The 25,691-nt window shown below is 41.4% G+C and overlaps 2 protein-coding genes across 2 annotated transcripts; both read left to right on the top strand.

Annotated features, from left to right (window-relative positions):
- Window positions 1-112: 112 nt before the first annotated feature.
- DENR (density regulated re-initiation and release factor) lies at window positions 113-7,705 on the top strand. Its single transcript, XM_059827823.1, has 8 exons — window positions 113-172; window positions 1,386-1,500; window positions 2,503-2,522; window positions 2,808-2,892; window positions 3,545-3,628; window positions 5,336-5,452; window positions 6,538-6,677; window positions 7,443-7,705. The coding sequence occupies exons 2-8, from the start codon at window positions 1,395-1,397 to the stop codon at window positions 7,485-7,487; spliced, it is 597 nt and encodes a 198-aa protein (XP_059683806.1). The 5' UTR covers window positions 113-172; window positions 1,386-1,394; the 3' UTR covers window positions 7,488-7,705.
- Window positions 7,706-9,082: 1,377 nt separating this feature from the next.
- Window positions 9,083-24,907, top strand: CCDC62 (coiled-coil domain containing 62). The gene is made up of 13 exons (XM_009821926.2): window positions 9,083-9,251; window positions 9,490-9,682; window positions 10,299-10,465; window positions 11,238-11,339; window positions 11,674-11,845; window positions 11,931-12,032; window positions 13,182-13,270; window positions 14,234-14,334; window positions 14,937-15,686; window positions 19,493-19,670; window positions 20,306-20,437; window positions 22,095-22,187; window positions 24,239-24,907. Exons 1-12 carry the CDS (start codon window positions 9,216-9,218, stop codon window positions 22,179-22,181), a joined length of 2,109 nt encoding a protein of 702 aa, XP_009820228.2. The 5' UTR covers window positions 9,083-9,215; the 3' UTR covers window positions 22,182-22,187; window positions 24,239-24,907.
- The last annotated feature ends 784 nt before the right edge of the window (window positions 24,908-25,691 follow it).

Here is a 25,691-nt window from a genome sequence, read left to right as displayed (position 1 = left end):
CGCCACGCCCTTCCCCGTCACGCCGCACGGTCTCCGGCGGCGCGCGGCTCTCGCGAGACGGCGGCGGCGCTGGGGAGGGCGCACGTGCCGCGCGGTGTGTGGGAGCCGCCGCCGGAGGAGGAGGAGGAGCTGCCGCCGCCTCCCCGCCACTGCGGCCTGAGGGGCCTCCCGGGTAACGCCACGCCGCTGCCGCCCCTGGGCTCCCCCGCGCTCCCCCGCCCCTTTCTGCGGGAGCCGCGCTCCGCCGCCGTCCCGTCCCAGCGGCGGCCGGCCTGTCCCAGCGTCCCGCCGGCGGGCGGGCGGCCTCCCCCCCGCCGGCTGCCAGCATCCTTCCCCCAGCTCCGGCACCCTCCCGCTCCCCCGTTCTGCGGCTCTGCCTCCCCTCGCAGCCATCCCCCTCGCCTCTTGCACCTCAGCGTCCTCCCCCCTCAGCGCCCTCCTTTCCCTCAGCTCTATCCCCCCCGCCCCATGTCTGTGGTCCCCATCACGTCGGGTACCCCAGTACCCTTCCCTTCCCCCCGCCCTGCCCTCGCTTTTGCCCCCCTGCTACCCAGCAGCCTCCCTCCCCCATTTGGGACCTCCGTGGGTACTCCAGCATCCTTCCCATCACTGTGACCCTCTGCCCCCCTTTCCCTGCGGTCCCTCTGCCGTGAACCCCACCACGTCTGGCGCCCCGGCATCTTCTCTCGGCTCTCTCCACTGTGCAGGCACAACATCCCGGCTCCGAGTCTTCTGCACACACACCCTGCTTGCTCCCCTGGTCCCGGGGACTTCTTATATGCATTGCAAACCCCTTCCCTGTGGACTGCTCTTTTCTAAGCCCCTTGCCTGAAATTGTGTGCATGTACAGCATTATTAATTGTATTAGCGGGTTGAGTTTGGTTTGCTTGTTTTGTGGCGTTTGGGTTTTTTTGCTAGTGTCCCAGGATCAGATTGCAACTCTTGAGACACTCACTTAAATGATCCCTTTTCTTTGCTAGTATGCTGGCAGTACCTCCCCCAGTGTACCTCCTGTTCATATGCTACTGGTTTAACATGATACTTCATGTTTTGCTTAACCCAGTATGTTCTGTAATTCCATGTGTTGTTCTTGCAGATCTTTCTTCATTTTACACTGCATTTTGTGGTGGTTTGATCCCCCCCCCCCCCCGCCCTTATATGCCAGAATTCCATACTCCTTGGTATCTTTTGCAGCCATTTTCCTCATATTTTTTCATTATTTCCTGACTCCTGTTTTTAACTCCCTGATCCCTCCTGCTGTTCTTATGATTGTACCTATTTTCTCTGGGATCCATCAGTCTCTGGGATTCTTGTTGAGGTGGGAAAGATGTGAATAACTTTAACCCAGAACTTAGGTCCTGATTCTTTTGTTCTGTGACCTCCAGGCTTCTGACATGGCCACAGATGTAGCTGAGCCTGTGGTCCCTGACTGCAGAGGAGACGTAAGGAGCGGTGCCAGGTCAGATGCTGACTATCCTCTTCGGGTTCTCTACTGTGGAGGCAAGTGCTGAAGGGGCAGTTGTCCACAATTCTTACAAAGTGTTGTTTGTGAGGGCAGTCTAGCAGAAAGAAAGGGAATTGGAGATGTTCTTTTGGTCAGCTTTCATTGAGAAGCTAGACCATGGTCAGCTTGACCTTTTTGATTGCCTTCCTGAGATAGCTTGTGTTGTGTATTTTATCTAAAGCATTTTTGGTGAAATGTAGGCGTCTTCCCTCTGAGAGATGGAGGTACTAACAGCTTTCTGCATGTAGAAGTTACATTAGTGGGAGTGGTGCTCAGGCTGTGAACTGTTGAGCAGAGATCTCTTCCTGCAGAAAGCCAGTAAAGCCTTTAGCACAGAAAAGGTCTCTGAGCATTAGTATGACAATAAGAAATTAAGTTAGAATTAATTAAATTATTCTTTACTCATTACATTTGTAGTTATGTGGATGAAATTTAAAGGGAAGTAAATAATCTTGACAGGTATGTTTTTTTAGATAGATATGTTGTTTTGCTTTGGGCTTGAATACAGTTGCAGGGGATTAGGAAATAACCCCTGTTGTGCGTGAAAGTCTGCACAATCCGTTTGGGTTTGTTCTGGGGCTGAGCCCCTCTTCTGGGCATTGGCAGCTCTTGGGAAAAGGAAAGCTACCCAAATCACATGGTAATTTATTAGGTATATCTTTTGCCTCGGGTAGAACTGGTGTTTCTTTCTGTAACTTTTCCCAAAGCTGTAGGCATCTCCTTCCTGTCCTTCATTGACTGGCTGCTCTTGCTGTGATAGTTTTATCCTAATGCAGAGCATGTGAGCAAATGACTAATGAGAGAAAAAAATAAAATGTGGAGTGGTATCAATAAAGTAATCTTTTTGAGTCAATGTCTGGCTATAACCAGAAGTTATGATTTAAGAAGTCATCCCTAACTTTAAAATATCATTTTGAATTTAAAGCTAAGGCTGTAAGTGGAGAACTTCTTTTTGTAATGTATTCTTTTTTCCCCCCCCCCCTCCCTTCTTTCTCTAGTCTGTTCATTGCCAACAGAGGTGAGTTAATTTTTTTGTTATCTGAGTTTCTTCTTTCTGCCCTATGATTCCTGACTGTGATGATTCTCTCTGATCTTTTCTGCCTTTTCTTGATTGTGGCAGTTCTGTGCTTCAGCCACTGTCATCTTTAGGATGACGTGAGGCTTCTTATGCGCTAGTATAGTATCGGTATTCAGTCATCTTAAGGAGAAATGGCTGAGCTGAATAGCAAATATATTTTGGTGTATTTGTGACGTATTTTGTAGTTACTCTGCTAACAACGTTCATATGACCTTTCTTCTCTAGTACTGCGAATACATGCCTGATGTGACTAAATGCAGGCAATGGTTAGAAAAGAATTTTCCAGATGAGTTTGCAAAACTTACAGTAGGTAAGAATCTCTTCTATTTTCTAACTGATATGTGCCCTTAAAGACATATTCAGAAATCTTTGAGTTTGTCTGATTCTCTTCCCTTTTTCCACTGTATCAAGTGTGAAAGTTAATCATTTTCATATGAGTCTGCCATGCTTTTGGATGCTGTGAAAATATGTTTGATAAAGTCAGAAAAGACCGAATAAACAATCTGTAGTGTCAATAATAATGTTTGAGCTTTTTTAAGGTTACTACTGTAACCAGTCATCCATGCACTTGTTTCCCATCGAAGTTAGTTTATCGGATTTTATGTCTGTGCAGTGTACTGTGGATGGCTGGAGGAAAGGTCATTAATAATAGGGAACTTGTTGATTTGCATTTGGAATTTCAATATTAACACTATCATTAATATCTGTCCCTCTGTGGAAATCATGTGAAGAGACTGTATTGAAATTGTAATTGTATCTTTGAGCTAAGACTTTTCTGAAGTCTAATTTGCATAATTATTATAATGAAGATTTAACATGCATCAGTCAAGGGACTGCTGCAAAGAGTTTACGGATTTAAAAAAATATCACTGTTCCTTACTTCCTGTTCCTGTAAGGCTGTGGTTGTCTGACCGCTAATTTTGTTCTCTTTCTTCTCCCCACTCCTTTCTGATGTATTTAAGAAAATTCACCTAAACAGGAAGCTGGGGTTGGAGAAGGTCAAGGAAATGCAGGAGAAGAAGAAGAGAAGAAGAAGCAAAAGAGAGGCAAGGTCTAAATAGTTGATTGCGGTACTCATTTATAAGCAGTTTGGGGCATCCCTTTCTTGCCTGCTGGTCTGGGCTATGGCACGGATTCCTTGCATTTTGGTTGTTAGCTATGCTTTGACTCCGCACAAAAGATACTGAATATCTTTCTTGCAATGGTAGCAGAGTTAGCGCAGTAATATAAGCTGACGAAAGAATTGGGTAGTAGTAATAGCAAGTGAAAGATGACCTGCATCGTGTGTCTCATTGTTCCTGTCGTTACTATTGCACTTATTCAGGGAGTAATTCTTCTCAACCTAAAATCAGCTGGCCTGCCTCCCGGAACACTTGTTTCTGCCCTGTTTAACAGCAGTTTATAGGCTGCTTGCAGAGTAGAACAAAGACTGCTTTCCTCTATTAATGCCTCATGACACTGCTTTTGCATTTTTTTTTCCTTCCACCCCTCCTCTGTATTCATGTAACAGCATTTGGTTTTATGCTTTTAACACTATTGCCTATGTCTCCATTAACAGCTATGTATCTTCCCAGCAATACTAATGAAAAACATTTTCAAAAACTAACTTTGGAAGATATAAAATATATGAAACAATTTAAACACACTTTCACCTTCTGTCATTGGAATTCTTTCTGTTTAATTAAGTAACATACTTTCCACCATAAATCAGAATGCTGGGGTTGTTAATATGCATTTGCCTGTGGAGTGTTAGTTGTGTCTGTAGTGCTTCAGAAATCATGGTTAATAGCCCAGTAAGATTCAGATTTTAAGTCACAGATCACTGCAGATGTTTAATTTTTGTGTCTTGGTAACCACTTATGTTTGCCTTGTCAGTAGGCTATGTGTAGTGACAACAGTAACTTACGTTTTGTAGCTTGGATGTTTTTCCCAGAGACTTCAGGACATTTTCTTTCAACATTAATTTATTGTGTGAGGTGGTATGGTTAGTTTTCAGTCTGGTTTTTGGTTCTAAAATAATAGTGTTTAAAATATTTAGTGATTTTTCTCCTAGAATCTAAAGTTTTGTGAAAACTTATGGTATGGTGTTAAGTATGGTGGTATAAGATTGACTGTAAGAGAGAGGGTGAGGAAAAACAAGCAGAAACTTAATAAGACACTGCAGAAGTTTGCTGAAGAAATTTTAAGACTGAAATTTACTGTCTTAAATTATGGGATTTCTGTTTATAGTAATGTAGAATTGAAAGTGCTGCATGTCAGAAAAATAAGTAGTCACAAGGGGTTAGTTTGCTTGTCATAAATTCTTCAGCTTTTCATGCTGAGAAGGCTCGAGAACGTGAAACTTTGGTTACCCTGGTGTAAGTTGATGACTGTATACAAAGTTAACAGAGATCTTAATCTGACTTGAGGAATCCTAATGAGTGGAATATATCTTTTGCATGCTTTACTCAGACTAATAAATGCCTGATATGTGAAGCGTTCTGCTGTGCATGCTGTACTTCAACGCACATTTGACGTGCATATATTGTTATTTCTTGTAATATTAAGCTTTGAAGACATGGGACCTTTATTAAATAAGAATATAAAAGAATGTGGGACAATTAATGTGCAAAACATATTCTTGTTTATCAACACAGACCGGGAGATAACAGCATCTTTGTTTATAAGGATGAAATCTGACCTTATATGCTTTTTTCTTTGATTAAGTGTGACATCACTTAACTAATTATGTAACCTTATACTCTGTTTTAAAGGTGGAAGAGGTCAGATAAAACAGAAAAAGAAGACTGTACCACAGAAAGTTACAATAGCTAAAATTCCTAGAGCAAAGAAAAAATATGTCACAAGAGTATGTGGCCTTGCAACGTTTGGTGAGTTGACTTTTGTTATGTGTTTTTTTGTTGGTTTTAGATGTGCTTGCCTTTAACCTCTCATTTCTTCTGATTGTATTACCTTGAGCAATCTCTTTCCATCTGTGTGAGGTGAAAGTCCCAAGGTGCTTTTAGCAGTTCCAAAGCATGCCAAAGGTACACTGACTTCCCTCAGTGATGAATTATTAAAGTCCTTATTTCCACGGTGTTTGCGAGCAAATAGGGTTATGGGTTTTTTTGCAACAGGGCTTCCCATAGCAGTGCACTTGTTAGACTTCAGGGTAGTCTCTTGACTTTAATTATAATTATGAACATGTGTATTTTCAAAAAGTTTCTTATTTCCATCAAACCAGTAAATATGTTACTGACAATTAATTTTACCTATTCTTGAGACTGATTGATTAAGGCTTTAAATGCCTTTCTAGTACGGCAGTCAAATTATTACCAAAGTACACTAACAATGCTGTCCTACATAGCTTTGGTTCAGCTGCAAACAGCCTCTTGGTGTTTATAACAACATCTTACTTCACACATTGATCACGAGTTCTGTTAAAAAGGTAAGTTTTAACCTTGGTTGTATTAACAAGATATGTTACATATTTCCTGCATGAGAGTATCGTCAGTTTTCTTGCGAGATCAGTAATATGCACTGCCTTGATCTGAAGCAGATATGTATCTTTGTGCTGGAAGCCAATCTCAAAAACTGTCACGATGTGTTTCTGAAAGGAACATACTGAAACACTTCCATGGAAAAACTTGTTCAATAACTATGGAAGTTATTCAGAACTGGAGGTGCTTTTTAAACAGTTCTGCATGTGCTTTTCTGGTGAGCGTGTGTAGCATAGACCTGTGTAAACAGAATGTGTAGAGGACATTTCAGCAATTTTTACCTTGAGGAGTTTGCTAGATTTGTAGTCAGTTGTTTTGTATGTAAACAACAGACTTTTGCTTCCAATGGCAACTGTAGCAAAGCTTTAACTGTAAACTGCCACCAGTTTTTCATCAGTTAAGATTTTGGTTTTAAACTTGAGAAAATACTTTTATGACAATGACTGTACTTGAACTGTCCATTTTCCCGTCAACAGAAATTGATCTTAAGGAAGCACAAAGGTTTTTTGCTCAGAAATTTTCCTGCGGTGCCTCAGTAACAGGAGAAGATGAAATCATCATTCAGGGGGATTTTACGGATGACATCATTGATGTAATCCAAGAGAAGTGGCCTGAGGTAATAAACTCTTTCTTCTGTCAGAATTCTGGTTTTCCACAGTAGCCTGTGACTTTCCAGTGATACTGAAAAAGGGCTTCATCTTTGGCAGCACAGATCGTTGTGCAAAAATAAAAGGCCAGTTGTTGCGTTCCCGCCTATGAATGACTAGGTTGAGGAGTGATTAAACTTCAAGTCGAATGTTGCTCCCGTTGTCCAAGAAACATTAACTCCCTAGACGTGTGGTGCTGCTGCTGTGGATACTACAGTGAGGAAGGCATGTCGGAGTAAATCCAGCTGTCAAGTATCTGTGGCTTCTTGGTGACCGTTTCTTAACGGTGAATGCCTGAGTATTCTTACATTGCCATCCTATTTTTCAAAATCTCTTAAAATATTGCAAAATCAAAACAAACAAACAAGCAAAAACAAACCCCAAACCCCAAAACAACACACTTGTGCTTCAGAAGAAGAGACTAGCTAATTTTGGGTTGGGCTGAAACGTCAGCGATTAAGAGGTTTCGTTGCGCCGCTGTAATCACAAGCGCTTTCTCTGACTCTCCCTTGTTCTGGTATTTCCTGATTGCAGGCTGGTCTTTATTCAGAGCCCCGTAGGCTCAGCTGTGTCCTATAGGCACATGTCACTCGCGTAGAGTTTACAGCAGGGAATCTGTGATGGTGCTGTATACTTCTCTCACGCTTCATTACATATACAGTGGTGAATATTGAGCGAGACATGCAAGAATTAAAAATACTTAATATGCTTGTTTTGGCCTTTTTTTTTCCTAGGTGGATGATGATAGCATTGAAGATCTTGGAGAAGTCAAGAAGTGATAGTGAAAGACTACCTTTATTTAATTATATGGTTATAAATGATGTAGCCAAAGTGAGGCTTATAAATCCATTTGCTCTGCAGTGAAACTGTGGAGAACCCGTATCCTTGGCATTTTCACTGTTCTGTATAGGCTGCTTGTTTTTTTTTTTTGTTGTGATATTTGCCAAAGTTAAATTGGGGTTTTATCATGCTTACGCATGAAGTAGATTTAAATAAAATTACTGTTCCTCACTGAATACAGTTTCTGTTTTCTTTACAGCTACTTTCCTCTAACATTCTTACAGGAAAATAATAATTTAACTCATTACAAGCTTATTTTTCATTTGCTGTCCTTTCTGTTGAGCTTGAGTGAATAAGGCATGTGGCTGATGTACAGAAGCTCATACCTCTCATTTACCCGCATAAAACTCTTAGAAATCAGAATGGGACAAACGTTCTAAAGGTTTGTTAACAATTAAAGGAAAATGCATCTTGAAGTGGTCAGGCGGGTGGACTAGGTGATCGTTGTAGGTCCCTTCCAAATGAACTATTTTACTTTATTAAGTGGAAACACTGAGGAACATGTGAACATGTCTGAGAAGTTTAGCCTATTTTCATAATTCCAAACGAACGCCTAACCCAGTCTTCCAGGTGAGGCAATTTTAGCAGATTTATGCTTTTAACATACTGCTAGTTCAAGAATGCTAGTAATTAACAGAACCTTATCCTGACCCCTGTTTGTTTCCACAGACCGCGTTCATGCAGTAGGTGAGGTGGGGTGCCAGCTGTGCAGCTCTGCTCTCCGGCCGCAAGCATCCGTTCGGTGCTTTGCATTTCACTGCTCCGTTTAATAACATTAATTGTGCCCCGGCAGCAGAGCCCTGGAATTGACATTCTCCAGTCACGCTAAAACCTAGATGAGATCAAACCCAATGGGGTGATGCATTGTACACCCTGTTCTCTACCGGTAAAGTTATTTTTTTTTGCTGTGATTTTTTTTGTTTATAAACTGATGGGTTTAGTTGAGATAACTGTATTGCTGTAGTTCCATTTAAAAAAACTCACTTAAAAACTGAGCAGGGTAGTTACCGCCATCCTGTAACATCCAGTCGGGTTCTTGTTCGTCTCCTATTAACAATATTACTAATTCTCACGTTTTTCCAGGCAGCTCCGGCCCCGCGGGCGAAGCGCGGCCTCAGGCGGGCGCGGGACTCGAACCCGGCTCCCCGCCGCTGCGGGGAGGGCGGAGCTTCTGCCTAACCGCCGCCCAAGGCGGCCACTCAACGCCTGGCGGGGGCGGGGCGCCGCCCTGACGTCAGGGCGCGGCCGCCGGTCGGTTTGGGGGGGGGGGGGGTGCGGAGTAACGGGCGGGAGCGGCGAGGCTGAGGGGGGGGGGGGGAAGGCCCCCCGGGAGGGGCCGGTGGCGGCCCCGCCGTGCGGGAGGCCATGGGGGACCGGCAGGCCTGCCCCCGGAGCGGTGGGCGGAGGGGGGCCGGTCGCCCGAGCTCGTGGCACCTCAGGGCCCTCCTCAGGCCTCGGCGCCCGCGGGAGGCCGCAGGGCCGTGTCCCCCCCCGGTCGGTTCTCAACGGCTTGTATTTGTCATTCCTGCAGGGTTAACGGTCAGCAGCAGTCCCGGCGGGTAACCGCGTAGTGCTTCGGGCAGAGGCAGCCTCCATGCTGAACGTTACAGTCATAAGTAGTTACCAGTATCCACTAATGCCGGTAGCGCTCTGGTCCCCAGTCCCCTATGAGTTCATCGCTGCCGCGTTCTGCTTCGCCCCAGGTAAAAAATGAAAATACAGTTAAGAGTGCTCTATTTTTAACATGAAAGTACTCATTGTACTGCTGATGGTTTCAGTTAAGGACCACAGGTGGTGCCGCAAACATGAGGAACTTTTTGGAATGATCTCTGTTTATAATTTAAAAATATTTTAACTAAAATTAAAACCTCGAGTTTGTTATCAGAGAATTTGTTGCTGCTTCTTTATGTTGAAATATGTTCCATGTGTTACCTTTTATAGAAACTTAGACCAAGCCTTGAGAACAGCACCGTTCAGAAACAGAGGCAAGAACTCCAGCTTTTAATTGCAGAACTGAAAGATCGTGATAAGGAGCTCAATGACATGGTTGCAGTGCATCAGAGACAGCTTCTAGCCTGGGAAGATGATCGGCAAAAAATACTAACTTTAGCAGAACGATGCAGCTTATTAAACAGTAAGTATTGTGCGTACGAAGAACAAGATCCTGGTCTTTTAAGTATGTTCAGGTGCTTAGACCCCTCAGTAACAGTTTTGCGTCATGTAAGGAACCATTTCCTACCCTTCAGCCTTAAATTTGGTTGTCTTCTTTCTGAGATCAGAACTTCCACAAGTGTACTAAAGTGATCTGATTGTGAAGGGGATATGATAATCAGATAGCTCCTTCTTGTTTGAATATGTAAATTGCTTCTGTGGACTCTTTAAAAAAAAAAAAAATCTGATGAAATACACGTGGGGAGAAGAGAACAATTTGCAAACATGCTGGTGTACTGCAGAGCCCTGTGCCCTGAGGTTCTGCACAGCTCTGACATCATCTGCAAGCCACCCGGCTAATCACCTGGCAGCTCTGAACAGTCTTGTTTGACAGCCATAGCACAGAGGCCGCCACAAAGTTCGTATTCCATCTGACCTGGGTACTTCGGGAATCCTGCTTCAGAGTATGCAATGTGAGCATCCATTTCTGAATTGCATGATTTTAAAACGCTGGATTAAATTATTTCTGAGATTTAAAAAATTGCCTGACAGTATCTGAGTCATTTTCTCACAGGTACCTTTGTCTGCCTTCTTTTCAGACGAGCTGAACAAGAGAAATGAAATTATAAAATCACTGACCAAAAGGTTAAAGTTCTTAGAATCTCAGCAGAATGACAGTAAGACAACATTTGAAAATACACAACAGAAGTTTAAAGAGCTGTCTCAAAAAGTAACAGATGCAACTGTTCATTGTCAGGCTCTGGAGGTAGGAGTTGAGTAATGGTCTGATTTTCCAGTCCATGCAGGTACAGAATGCCAGTGGCATTTGTGAGTTTCACTAGTGAATAAATATTTAATATTAAAGCTCTTGAATTGCATTTGTGTTTTAGTACAGTAATGTTTGATTAAGATATAGCTCTGATTCATTGGAAAAAAAGAAAAGGAGGGGTTCAAAAAAGCTTTCCTAAGCTAAGATTTGGAGTTTGCTATTTGTTTGCTTAGTTTTGGGGAACACTGCTCAGAACCAACTTGCCTCCAAAAACATCAGGCACTGTGATTGCAAAAGGCAGCGCTGGCCCCCAGAACAGTACTGGTACTTGGTTGGGAAGTTCCAGAAAATTTTATTTACAGCTTTGATTAGTATGATGAACTGTAACATTCTGGAATGGTTTAAGGATATGAAAATAATCGTATTCAAGGGTTCTAGATTTTTTTTTTTAAAGTGATTTGGCAATGATGTGTTTATTGGGATAATTTTCCCCCTGTATGCAATACAGTAAAGCAGGATTCTGCATTTTCATCTGTCTAATCAGCTTGACTTAAGACATGCAGGATATTAAGACCCTTGACAAGTTTGGTTGTAACGAATTGGGGAAAAACTTTTACTCCAGTCCTCTTTTCTCCAGTTCCTCACAGCTTGCTCAGAATCCCACATTGCCATTCATGATGTTTAAATAAACCTGTGCACACATTTACTGGAAAAATAGTAACTTTGAATCGCTGAAGTAGTAGCTGACACTCTTATTTCTGTTTACTAGGAGAAAAATCAAAGTCTCCACTGCTCAGTTCTGGAACTGTCTGCTAAAACAGGCCAGCTGCAAGCAAGAGAACAGGAGCTTCTTACTATGCTTAAGCTGAAGGTAACATCGGTCATCTCATCAGGCAGTAAATGTGGTCAAACTGCAGTGCAGTTATTGGTGACTGTACCGCAGTGGTTTAGTCACCGTTGATCTCACTGCTGTTTAATTCTTAGGCTTGTTTGAGAAAGGAAAAGTCAACAAACAATAAACTGGATTATTTTCATAAACAAGCTTGTTTCCTGGCTTTGATTTTTGTTTTTTTTTTTCCTCAAGAGCTCAGAAGAAAATCTGTGAAGTAGCTATAACTACTGCAGTAAGATGTACTGTTGTTTTGTCAAAATCCATACATTAAGATAAAACAGTAATTAAGAATACATTCTGTTTCATATTTCAGGATGAGGTTATACTTGAAACAACCGATCACATTACTGAGTTTACATCTAAATTCAGAAAGCTGGGAAGTGCATTGCGCGTAGCAAAGATGGAGGAATTCAGTCTCAACAAAGAAAAGCAAGACCTCAAACTGAGACTGAAAGAACTAATACTTGAAACAAATAAGCTGAAAGGTAAATGTTTATACTGAGCACCTAATTTAGTGTAGACCAGTATGATTCCTTTTCATTCTGGGGAATACTACATCTTCTTTTAAAGATGACCTCTGTGAAAAGATGAAGGAAAATGATAAGCAGCAGGAAGAAATCATTCACCTCAGACAAGAAAATGGTTGCTTGAGGAATGAGCTCGTACTTACTGGTAAGTGTGGGCAGTTGACTTTTCATGCCTCAGCTTTCAACAGCTCACGAGTCTTCTAGATAACAACAGTTCCCTAATATCTGTGAAGGAGGCTGCTGCTTACCTACCTTTCTTGCAGTTTAGTACAGGTATATGCCTTTGTCTGTCATTCTTCTATGAAAGCAATATCTAAGGCTTCTGCAGGAACAGTTTATAAAATCTTACAAAAGCACAAAGTTCACCAATATGGTTACATGTGGAGGAACGAATCGCTCGGATGATTCTCTCTTGAAAATTTTTGAGACTTTCATGTCTCCTGTGGTATTAATACTATAGATGGGGGTGCCATTCTCCCTTCTGACATAGGTTGCATGGAAAATGGTGACCCTGAAAAGAAACCACGTGCAAAACCTAAAGGTTCAGCCCTATGAAATTACCAGCCCATTCACTCTCTCCAGTGTTTGTATGGAATAAGTATACTTACAAATCCACTTTTTCTCTTGTTTAACTGATGGGTTTGGTTTAGAGGGTTTAATGTGCAGGACTCGGTAAACTGCAACTTGCTATCTATTGGTAGCTTCACTTTGGTTTTGGGTAGAGAGAAACTCTTCTGTCCTGCAGTGGATAGGAAAGGCAGGCTGATTGTTGCTGCAGCATTCTTGAAAACGAGCAATATACCTTGAAAGATTGGGTGACCAAAGATGTCCTCTGCTGTCAGATGATTTACTTGCCTGTTGCTTTTTATCTGCCATTACCTTTGCCAAATATTGGTCCCATGTCTCATTATTTTAAAAACAATACTAATGGGAAGTATTTCCCTGCACTTCCCTGTACAAGGCATGAATTAGAATTAATTACTGAATTTCCCTTCCGTGGAAGAATGTTAACATGAAAAAGTGAAATAAATCAGTCAATGAAGCAGAATATTGCTGCTAGTAAAATAAAACTAGGTGCTGGTGAAAGTCTGAGGAAAATACTTGATCTGTTTAGTTGTCTTAGGTTTTTGTGCTCTTTTTATTTGGAGGGGAAACATCCCGTTGATCTTAGGAAAAGGCTTTTATTTTGTTTAGGTTCCTGTTTCCACTGCTACAAACATACGTGTTAACAAATGTCCTTCTTTTGTGTCTCTTCACTTTAAGTAATTTGAAAATTGTGTATGTTTTGAAACAGTTGAGAAAGCAAAGAGAAAGGATCAACTTCTTCAGTCTGCCAAGTCTAAACAAGCACGGACTGACACAGAACTATCAAGTTTGCGACAGGTACGACCCTGAGATTATGAAGGTGTTTTTCAATAACATCAGATCTGCATGGAACAGTATAAAAAAGTTAGCTCTAGCTATTCTTAATTAAGAAAAAAAATCAAATTTGCTGTTTCTGCCTTGCTGGGATTCCTCTAGAATGATGATTTTTTTTTTGGGGGGGGGGTTTAAACTTAAAAATCCATGGTACAAATCCTTGTATTTACATGTGCTTTTACCCTTTTTTGTATAATTGTATTTACTTGGTCCTAGAATGAGTAAATACCACCCTTACAGAAGTGAAATGGGGGCACCCTGTTGAGATAATATTCGCCAGTGTGTGTGTATAACCAGAGAGTGCTAGGCTCCGAGAAGTCATGTGAAAGGCAGTGGGAGTGGGGCGTACTGCCGTGCACACATGCCCAAGGTGAACTCACGCAGCGTAAAGGGGCATGGTGTACTGAAAGATCTGTTTTTCAAGGGAGACTTAAAACCAGTGTTTTCACCTGTACTCATTTGAGGTTCTCAAGGCATGATCAATTATTTTTTATTGCAAATAATTGATCAGTGTGTCATCTTCTACATTAGCTTTACAAAAAATCCCCTGCAGTGAAAGGCATATACCATGATCATCATTCTATGTCCTGTAATTCTGCATAACTTTGAACAACATAATAACAACATGTATTAAATATCAAATAACAATAATGATACTGTATTTATCGTTCAGTGTGGTTCCGTTTTGTAGAAGACCACTGCACTTTTCTAATAGAACACTGTTTATTGCTGCAAAACATTATTTTCCTAAATGCATGAAGAGATGGCCCCTTAGATTTGGAAGATTTTGAACATAGTTTGACTACAGGTATTGGTTTATAAAAATGTTTTGAGGATATTTTTGGAAGACAAGCAATGTGTTAGTACCTAATGACAATGTTCCTGCACTCCAGACTTTTGCTAATGCGCATTACTATCTTTAAACAGATCTACGTAAAACAGCAGCATGACTTGCAATTTCTTCATGTCAATTTGGAGAGGTCTCAGGAATTAAAGCAAAAGCATGAAAAGGCGGCACATGAAAGGAGGTAAAGTAATTCTTATCTTTTTTTTTTTTTAATTTTAGTAGCTTACTCTTGGAGAGAGACTTCACTGTTCAGCCGCAACTAACATCCTATGTGCTGTGTCAAGATGGCTTTGCTGGACTCAACCACAAACATCCAGTGAAGTTGTCAGATAGCTTTTTTTTTTTTTTTTTCCCCACTTGGTCGGGAAACACCATGAGTATCAGTCACAGAATAAAGTGTTGTATGCGGGCCAGAGAGTTAATGGTTTTTTTAAAAAATGGAATAGTCTGGCGGTAGGGGTGTTAATCTGGCCCACTACCACTTTTGTTTAAAAATCGAAGTTTATTTTGCTTTCAGACGAGGAAATTGGTGCACATCCTGGAGGTTCAGACAGAATCACCACACTGTATAAAACATGAGGGAACTCTCAGGCTGATTTTGGAAAGTAACAGCCAAATCTGGGCAGACTTCTGTCGGGTTTTGGCAGGATACAGCTGCCTGTTGAACTGCCGCAGAACCTTGGCTACAGCCTCTGGTTAATGTATAGCTTTAACCTTGAGTATGATTATGTATGCTAGTTAAATGCAGTATTTCTGACTGTTTTCTTTATCATGCCATTGTAGCATAGGTATGGCATTCTCTGCCCCTGAAAGTAACAGCGAGACAGCCACGGTTAGGAGTGAGGGCACCCACGGGATATGCGAGCAGTGTGGAACTGCACAAGTTCCAGAAAGTAGGGTAAAAACCACCTCTGAGATGTCTGAAGTAGATAATAGACTGTTACTGAATGCATCAGGCTCGGAGGGAACTACCTCAGCATACTTAAGCCAGTGTCAAAAAGTTGTGAAAGTCTTGGCTGTCCTTACGGAAGAAGAAGAAAAGCAGGATGTTGCATCAAACTCTGATGAGCTAGACAGCAAAGTATTTTGTGAGGCAAACAACAGAAGGCCATTGAGAAACAGGGAAATTTCTGAGAATGGAGTGGAAAGCAGAGACCAGCAAACCTTTGAGTCGTCTTTACCTGAATATGAGCATTGTCTTAACATCAGTTCTTGTGTAGATTCACAAAGTACTTTGATCCGGAACACTGTCACGTCTGACAAAACCGATAATGAAAATAAAACCTGGGAAGAGAGAACTGGAATTCTGTTCGGCCAAAAAAGCAGAGAGGCTCCTGCTCCAATTCACAAGTCTGAATCTGATTCCTGTAGTAATAACTTCATCATAAAAAAAGATGCATGGTGGAAGCCAATATCAGATCCTGAATGGTTGAATATTTTCAAACCCATGAAAGGAGATGGAAGTATATGGCATGGAAAAGATTGCATCTGTCTCAAGACTGAACAAGAGATGAAATGTGCCAGATCAAAAAGGTTATGTGCTTGTTACATTTAAGAAATAGATAGGTACAAGCTGGAATTACGTAGAAACTTGAGTGTACAAGCTTTCAGTAGTGTATATTATCTTAAGTGATGTTTTAACTGCTATTTTAAAATTAGTCTACCAACTTGAAAAGTAGTACATTTAAATAAGTTAAAATACATCCCTAAGGTATCATGATTCTGGTTTTATGCATTTATTTTTTCGCATCTCTCATCCCCAAGAGCTGCGTGGGTTGGAGAAGCTGCAATACCACATAACTTGCCAAATAAACTCATTGAGAAAAACGCAGATTTAAAAAATCTTCTAATTTTGTTGAAATCCCAGATATTGCTTGTAAATCTGGTGGGTAAAATATGTTCAGACTGGAGCTGGACTTCTACAGTGATGTTTCTGTAGGACAAGAAACAAACCTGTATTTTGTGTGATGCTTTAGTGACTGTGTTATTTCTGTTGAGAAATCACACGGTGGCTGGGCAAGAATGTAGGACATGGCTCTTCCGCACAGGCTGCTTTTCTCACTCAGGGCAAGAAAATGAGATGGCAAGATTTAAAGGACAGCAATCTGTCCGCTCTCCAGTGTGTCTTTGTTCGTGGGAGTCGATCCCTATGTTTGTATTGGGGGAGGAGAAAAGGACATGGTTGGCAATGAGCAGAATGAGGTTTCTAATGCTGAGAAGTCTCAGAAAAATACTCGGGTGTCTTAGTGGTGCTGGAAGGTGTCAGAGATATAAATGCTGCTTCGCATTTATAGAAGTGGTTTTGTGCCTGCACAAGCAGGGGCATTCAGAGCTGTGACTTTCTGTGGATTTGTTGTGTTAGTCCCTCTATTTTCTTTCAAAAAAATTGACTGACTTACGAGCTCTATTTTAGAAGGATTACTGAAGTTTTACAGAGATTTCATAGCTGCCTTTTAGACAGAGAAGGAGGAGTACCTTTACAGCTGGTAGTTTGACAAGTACAGTAAATGAACAGCTGTTTAAACCTGCTAAGAATTTTAGCCAGCAAGTCTGCTCGATGTCCAAACAAATTAATGTTACGGAATGGAAATATCTGATGTATGGATGCTTTCATTCTGTATTGCTTTTAAAACAAAAATATTATAGAAATTTTGACTGCAGTGAGACAGACCTGTTCGGAAACAAGGTGAATAGGCAACTGTTGAAAAAGAATGCTGTCCCGGCACATTCCCACGCAGCTTAGCTGAGCTTCACGCTGTGTGGGGACTCTCTCTAGTTTCCACTGTCCATAAATCATTAAAAAGACTCCATTCCCCTTGCATCTACCCTGACCTTTCGTATCTACTCCCCCAGCTCACTGCCATCCCTCCAAATCTCTTCTGAGGCTGAATCATGAAAACTGCTTGCACTTTTTGTCTTGTCCTTAAGGGTTTTTTAGGGGAGAAGGAACAAATTCAACCTGGGCAATGCAGATAGGGCCGATACCCTTCAGTAAGGGAGGGCTGCTCTACCCATTTGGGATTTGCTGCTGAGCTAGCAAGTTTCCTTGATGCCCACATTTGGTCCTAGGAGCCCTGCTAACTGGATTAACTCAGTGCAAATCCCAGACTGTCTGCTCTCCAGCCTCTGCTGACTCTGATTTGCCATGGAATAAATTCTCGCCCCATAAATGGGAGGAAGGCAATAAGTAGCATTGCAGTCTTCAGTGTGGGCTTCTTGTTAAGGCATTAATGGCAGACACCAAACACAACATTCCTTCTGGGACTTGAATCTGGATCCTCCAGTTTTCCATTGCTGGCTTTGTAGTGCTGATGATGTATTTTGTGTGTAGGGAAGGGTGCTGGCACCTCCCTGTCAGCCCAGCAAATATTTTTGACATGAGTTCTTGAATTCTAGAGCAGCCAACAAGAAGGCTATTAACGCAGTCAAATGCCTTATCCAACTGCAAGAGTCATTGTGAAATACTGTGGTGCAGGAATCATTTCTGTGCGCTCTGACTTAGTGACTTCATTTATGTTGGACCAACATTTGCTGCCTTTGGATTTTTATCTCAATTCTGGTTTTAAAGATGGAGCGTCTGCAATTACTTGTTCAGTCTGCTCCTGCTGGACTAAGCCACCCGTTCCTTGAGCCATCTCCCTGCCTCAAAATCAAACCTGTTTTCCCCCCTCCCTCCCAACATGTGTATCCTTCAAAACTAGCTGTGCTCATTGCATTTTCTCGCATCCCCTGCTTCTAGGCTGCTCCAGCTTGTTCCCTCACATCTCTCCAGAGCCTTTCCTTGTCAGAAGCACACAAACATGAGTTCTCTCTTAAAAGAAAGCTTGTTGTATCCCAGTGTTTTACAAGAGAAGTGAAATGAAACACAGCAGACACTTCTGAGCTGGCATCTCTCACGAGGGCTTTTTCTTAGATTGAATGTCATTTAAAAATAAACCTTTTTGTAACAGTCTTGCCAAGTATGGAATGTGTTGTTCCACCAAAATAAGTATCTAAAGAATATTTAATGAAATGTTGTAAATTTATAGATAGTATTTTCTTTAAAATATATGTATTTTTTAATTATTTACCCAATTCAGGCAGTGCTAGCACTGTGCTTCTGTTTTGTTCAGAAGTGTGATGAATACAGAAATGCTTTATTTCGGGGAAATGGTTGCTATTTCATTTACTTTTTAAAAACTGTATGAAGTGGAAATTAGCAGTTGAAAATGAAATTCACTGCATAGCTTGAAATCGCTAGCAGAAACCAGGGCGCATCTCTGTACAAGCTGCAGACAGCACTCAGTGCTGTGTGGAAACACAGCACAGGGGACGGAGGGCTTAGTTAGGGTGGTCAAGATAGTTTCTAATATGCTACAGCTTTTATTAGTTCTAGTCTTAATTTGTGTTTAATCGGTGCTGGAGCTGAGCGAGGGATTTGGTACACTTTGATAAAATTGTGATTTAAGGAATTGAAATTGAGAACTCTTTTTCTCTAGGGTAAGCCGTAATAAAGTTAACTTCTAGTGTGGGAAAGGTGTAAGAGAAAAATTTCAATCATTTGACGTGCATAGTAAGAGCTAAAGACCTTTTGTATTAGGACAAGCTTGGGATGTCTGTGAGTCAGTGTTCGGGCAGTAATAATGTGCAGGGTATGATTTGTTGCTTTAACTGTCATTTAAATTGCTTTTCTGATATTCCTAAATACACTCAGATATACTCAGTGCTAAATTAGTATTTTGTTTTGCTTTAAAGCCTAGGGGAAGATGTATGCCAATAGATCATATGCTTCAACTCCGCACTGAAATGGTAGTCAGGCAACTGAGTTTTGGGTTTAATCACAGTTTGCCTGAACAGCACTTTACTGTTTGCTGCTGTATTTAAAAATAAATAAAATAAAGCCTCTTTGGGAAAGCTCTCCTGTGATCTCTGAAGTGAGATGATGACTTTAAAAGACTGTGAAATTCCCTTGAAAAGTACACCTACAAATATTAATTTGCCTAATGGTTGATTAAAAAAAAAAAGAGTAGGGTATGGGAGAAGAAAGAGTACCAGAGTATTGGGAGGAACTAGATAATGCATTTATGTGCTCTTTGCAAGGTTAAATAGATACTCAAGCACATGGTAATGTTGCTGTTCTTGAAACTGGTTGAATGTCAAACTGTTATCCTCAGAGGATGAAACTGATCTAATGAAGCTGTTAAACATGGGAACCACTCTGAGGAACAGAGTAATCTCACATGCTTGATGGTTTTCTTGGCTCAGGGCCCATAATTATTTATGTTGTCCCATGATTTTCCTTTGAAAGTTTAAAGAGGATGGTGATACTGTTTCTGGCAATGTCTTAATTTTTTTAACAGTGAAGAAAATGTGGATCTGAATTCTTTCCATTTGGATTCTCCCTGTTTGACATCCACCCAGAAAGGAGACAGGCCTCAAAGATGTGAGAAAATCTCTGATGAAGACTTCCCTCTGGAGATCAATAACCTTTCAGTGACTAAGCCAACGAATAGATGCTGCAGTGCTGCCATGGACCAAGTCAGTATTTTATTGTAGCATGTACTTCATTAATTTTAAGGGGAATTGTGACTGATGGTAGGCAAGCAAATGTCTGCCGCATGGAAGAGCTAGGGACTGAAATGATGAGGCAGCAGGCTTAAAGCAAAGGTGGTAAAATATTGTTTCAAAATAATTCCTTGTTGTCTCAATATGTCTTGGACAGCATAAGTGAGTTAAAAAAAAATAAGCTTTTGAAATGAAAGGCTTTAGGATAACGGATAATGCTGGCTAATTGATAATTCCAGTAAAGCACAGTATCTCAGTACACTTGGACACAGTTGCTAGAAGCTATTGGACACTGTTTCTTTCTTGTTCTGCCTGGTTTTCCCTCTTTCTCATGTCTTTGTTTATTCTTCCCTTTATCACTGAAGTACTGCTGTTTGTGTGTGCTACGTACACGTGCATGTGAAGATCTGTTAAAAAGCTGAGACTAGGAAAGACTTCTGTGTTTATTAGAAATACCAGCATTTAGACAGTCTGGAGCAGTGTTACGTAGTAGTATTTTGAACTGAGACATTTAAAAATGAGAGTGGTGATTCTTGGTATGTTATATTCCTTTGACATATTCCAAAAAGATTGTTTCATAACTTTGGCTCACTTTCTGTCTCCTCCAGGACACCAGTTCCCCCATAACTAAGCTACAGCATGTGTTGGCCGAGTCTCGACAGATGGTTGCTGATCTGGAGCTTAACACTCTCCTCCACGCGAGCCCTCGCTGCAGTCCAAACAGCAGCAGCATTAATGCGGTATATATTACTCCCCTATGACTAATTTAGGTGGCCGGGGAGAGTGATTGTGAACATCCTTTCCCTTATGTTTGACTTGTGCTAAGACATTATACCCAATATCCTCCTCACGCTTTGCTAAGGAGAAAATTCCTGCATGCCTTATCGTGAAGTACTTGAATTCTTTTTATAGGGTTCTTTGTGGCTCCTCAAGGTCAAGACAGGGTTTGACTTTTGCATGTGTCTAAACAGGTGGAAGGAAGAGTCATTTTGGAGCAAGCTCAGGAGGTCTAGAAAAAAGCAAACACAAGTATGACTTACATTCAGAACTGGTTTATTACACTAGGTGTATTTGTGGAAAGGAGCACAGTATAGGAAATAGGTGATACATAGAACACTTCTGTATGTGAATTTAAACCAGACTCTCAGCTTAAATAACTTTAGAGGTTTTGTGGGTTAATAGTTTTAGTTCCTTCCTTGCAGGGTCAGAGAACATAATAAATGGTCAAAGAAAATAACCTATATGTAGCTGTCATGGCAATTTCTTTTACAAGCATGAGCACTGCTAGGGAGTTTGTCTTGAGTATGTGGGCAACAGGAGTAATTGGAGAAGGGGGTACTTGTTTGTTTTCATAAATATCCTTAAGAATTTCTGCCTTGTTTGATGAAGAGATTGTACCACTCGTCACTAGAAATGAGTAAACTTGTGCTGATATGTATTACAAAGGGAGAATTTAGGCTTTCGGTTTTAAAGCAGACTCCTAATGAGAAGGCTGTATGCTGAAACCTCAGCTTGCTCCTGAAAGGTATTACCTCTCTCTAAAAATGTTGCACTCCTTATATCCTTCCATGAACTTGACAAGAACAGTATCACTGTAAGTAACAGACAAAGTAATTTTGATAACATTCAGAACCCTAAAACCTTAGCTGTGCTGGGACTGACTGACAGAGTAGAAAGATTGTGTGCTGGCGTTTGCATAAACTGAAAGGATATTTTGTTTAGAAGTTCATCTGCAGGATTTCATTCAGCGTGAAAGACAGCAGCAGTGTAGTCTTTTGCAAAGACTGTCTTGTAGGAGGGATTCCTGAAAAGCTCTCTGTAAAACAGTGGTTGTTTGTGGCTCTTGCCCGGCCCCATCAGCTGTCTGGCTCCTGCTTACTGGTTGGCACGTCGCAGCTCAGCTGAACCGGCTGTCCTTTAGTAGCGAGCATGACTCTGCTTTATAACCTGATACTGCATTTTTGAGCTTGGAAATTGGCTTCACATTCGGAACGGTTGCTTTAGTGGATAGAAAATAAAGCAGGCTTGTGTTTACTGGCGGCGGTAGCTTCTGAACCACATCTGTAGAACTTTGATCTACTTTCAGAGCGGTTCTGGGTAAAAACTTGTCAAGCGTGTTTTAGTTAATCTATGCAGGCCAACTAATCTGTGCTTAAAACCAGGTTTACCTGAGGCTGTTTTAAGCTGCGCTTTAAAACATAATCTATATCAAATATAACCTTTAGAATTTAATCAGTATTTGTACCTGTTGGATTCTGTGCCCTGCTTGGGGGAGGGAGGAGAAGAGGGAATTAAAAAGTGTATCCTTGCTGCTCGCCAGTTTGAGCCTGGCAGCTCTGTAATTTTTGTTATCTGAGTTCTTTGATTTCCACGTGGTGTTTTTGCATTACAATATAGACAGCAGAACTTGCAGAAGCTCTTCACAGAACCCAGTTATCTACTGCAGAAGAAAGAGATGCTAAGCTTCCATTCTTTTCTCTGTGATGTTCTGTGAGTATGAAGGTGTTTTCAACTTGATTTTTTTTTTGGTGTTTTATTTTTGTTTCCCTCTTCATAAATGCATCTGCAATATTAATACAAGTCTATGGACTTCTGAGATCAGCCTGGCACAAGATTCTAAGTGTGCTGCTCAGAATGCATTTCCCATAAAACTCTTGTGAGTACTGTAACAGCAAACGGATATTAAGGCAGCAAGTAATTCCTTTAGTCAAATAATTAAACTTTGCTCAAGCATGTTCCTCATCCTCTGGGTAGTCAGATATTGCAGCTCCATTCCTGAGTACCTGCACACCGCTTATTGTAGTTAAAATCCTTCTGTGTGTTACAGATAACAGGATCAAGGATATGAACATTATTGAATAAGAGATTGGGAAGTGTTTTTCAGTGCCACGGCCAAGGGCCGTTTTAGCGTATTGTTCTGGGCTCAGAGCTCCAAAAGTAGACTGCATTGAATGGAGCTGTTACAGAATATAAAAAGCAGCCTTGCCCACAGCAGATCGTTTTTTTCTTTCTGAATCAGGAAATTTCTCACTCTCTGATTATTTGTTCTACTAATGTGAATTAGATGCTTGCAATAGGCACCATGATGTCTGGTTCTGAGGACAAAAGAGTAACCAGATATGGTTAAAATACCAAACGCTACAAGAAACTGAAAAAGAACTGGCAACAATGGGGGGAGAAATGGACCAATAAAAAAGAAATCTTCCAGTGCTGACACAACCCAGGCGTGTGTCTGCAAAGGGAAGTTATTACATGGCAAGCTGGAGTGTGAAGCTGCGTGGCACTGGCTTTCTCATACTGATCAACTTGGATCCAGTGGGGAGCTGGTGCTCAGTTCTTCTCTCTAGGTATATTTGAACTGCAGTCCCTGAACCGTTTCTCCCCTGTGGAGCCAAACCCTCTGTGCCCCTGGGGAGTGGTGCTGGTTTGTAGCACACTCATGTTCTGCTGTTTCTGCATTAAGTCTGGAGACGTTAAGTCTTTTGAAATATTTTGGGTCTGCTTAGTGCATGCTAATGGGGCTCTCGTAGGAAATGGATGCTGAGTAGCTGGAATGCCGTACCTTACTCTGCTGTAATGTCCCTACGTAGAGATTGCCTCTTTTCCTAAAAAGAGCCCTAAGATAAAAGAAGCGGGAGGTTTTCTAGATCGAAGCCAGCACTGTGACTTGCATCCTGAAACTACTGATGTTAAAAAGTTTCAGGAACAAATCCCCAAAATTGCTGAGCACCATGCTGATACAGCAAAGCGGTAAGCGTACGCTTAGCCTACGGAAATAATCTCATTTGCTTCAAGTGAGAAAGAACTGGTGGAACAAACGTACCCACAATTCACTGTAGATCCATGACAAGAATTAGTGGCTGTGCAAGCCACTGGCTGCTGCATAATTCTTATTTTCTTTGCTTACTAAAAGGCACCGAATCACTGTGATCAGTTGAATCCAAAGCAGCTTTTGCAGAGTTGATAGCAGGTCCAGAAATAACTAATGTTTGTGCAGTTTTCCGTAGAGAAGTGGTTGAATTGATTTTGGTTGGGTTTGTTTGGGTTTTTTTAATTGCTTTGAAATCATTTGAGGGCAGGTGCACTGAGAAACAGTAGGTTAATTTCCCAACTAGCTGGCGGTGATTTGGCCATTTTCATCAGTGAGTTGTTCAGAGGGAGGCTGGCTGGGGGAGAGTGAAGAGGCATGCGAAGGAGGAAAGCAATGAGTAAAAGGATATAGTCAGATTTGGACACCGTAGCATGTGCCACTGCTCGTGAACTGTGACTCAGTGGCTGGCCAAGGGCACAAAGATCACTCCTTTTTGCAAAAAAAAAAAAAAGTGAAAGATTTTATTTCATAACACTCCAGTGGTGTCCCTGAGACTGTTGTCTTTCTGGGAAGTGCTTTGTTTACCTTCCGCCTCTTGGTATTTTGACTCTATGTTTTTATTCTGTTTGCAGTGTGAAATGTGGACAGTAATTTGACATATATGTGATTGCTTAATATATTTCAGAGGAAATTCTCCTGTCTTTTAATACAAATCTTTAACTTTCTGCAGTGGATGAAGAAGTTTCCAGTATAGAATTAATTCTGAGAACTGAAGATCATCAACCCGTCAGCTACAATGGAAAGTTACTGAATTTTTTTCCATGGTTCTCTGAGTGTTTGAAAGACTCACAAGTGGCAAAAAGATGTGACTGTGCGGGAGTGTATTTTATCTTGAAATAAAACATAGAATTATGCCAAGATTAACAAAGCTATTTTTATAGCTGAGAGCTCAGGTTAAATACTAGCTTGTTTTTTAAGAATCTTAAGTGCGTAATTGTTACGACATAGGAACTATTTTTCTTACCTTTTTTTTTTATGGTGGCTCAGAAATATTTATAGAGTATGACACAGCCAGGCATTCTTTTTTGTTGTTGTTAGTTTATTGTTTCTGTTCTGGACTTCTTGCCATGTAGAGAGAGATGAATAATGTTTATAGGAAGTTCCCAATTAGTGTTGTAACCAGGAACTGCCTCCTACATTGTTGAAGTTGGAGAGCTGGCACCCACAAGATGGGCAAAACAACGCTTCCCCAGTCGGGAGCTATTTATCCTAACAAAAGCATATAACGCGATCAGGTGCGTCTCTGGGCTCTGGTAGCACTCTGCGGCAGCAGCCAAGCATGATGCGACTGGCTTTGCGGCATTTAAACTGGTTTTGTCTTTGACTGGTGGGCGAGACATCTTCTTTTATCACAATTTGAACTGCTTTTTTAACCAAAAGATGAAATAAGCTAATAAAGGTGATACCTTTGCTGTATCTTTCTTGCCTATTTAGCACCATGTCCGACACATTTAGTACTTAATTTATGACGGTTCTCCGGAATGTAGGACACCAACCGCTGGAGACACGAGTGGCCACTTGGTTGCGTGTGGTTTGGGACCCCCATGTCAAGTCCACACTGCTGAGTGCTGCGCCAGTGTTTTTCCTGCGTGGGGGCAGCTGAGGAGGTGGGAGTCTCTGCCTCTACCCACTGCCACGAAATTAATTGCAGTGAAATACAACACTCACGCCGTGGTTTCCCCTTGTTAACTCTTGCATGGAATTGTCCGCTTTCTCTTTAATTACCTAAATGACAGCCTGCTTTCCTTTCTGTACTAATGGCCTCAAAATTAGTCAACCAATTCTGATCATGGCTGCTGTCTTCTCGCCTCTTTCCCTCCCTGCCTGCAAGCATTACCCCCAGCGGGAATCTCTGCTGCTCACATTTTCTTCAACTTCCCACAAGCCTTTAAAGCATGTTTGATTCTTCTACCTGCAGAGAAACTTTCCAGGCTCCATCCTCAAAATCTGCTGCTGTGGGTATGAGAGAAATATCTCCCCAAAAAGCCACTGATAGCAATACCACAATGCTCACCGGGAAGTTGTCTGGCAACTATACCGTATGTCAAACCCTAGAGAAATGGGTGCAGATTCCTTGCGTGAGCTGGGCTTGCCGGGTTAAATGTGTTTAGCGTTAGCGGGTG

The sequence above is a fragment of the Gavia stellata genome, chromosome 21 (genome assembly GCF_030936135.1).
Source record: "Gavia stellata isolate bGavSte3 chromosome 21, bGavSte3.hap2, whole genome shotgun sequence".
NCBI classification, from domain to species: Eukaryota; Metazoa; Chordata; class Aves; order Gaviiformes; family Gaviidae; genus Gavia; species Gavia stellata.
Note: the sequence above shows the minus strand (reverse complement) of the source record. Positions and strands in the feature narration are given on the sequence as shown.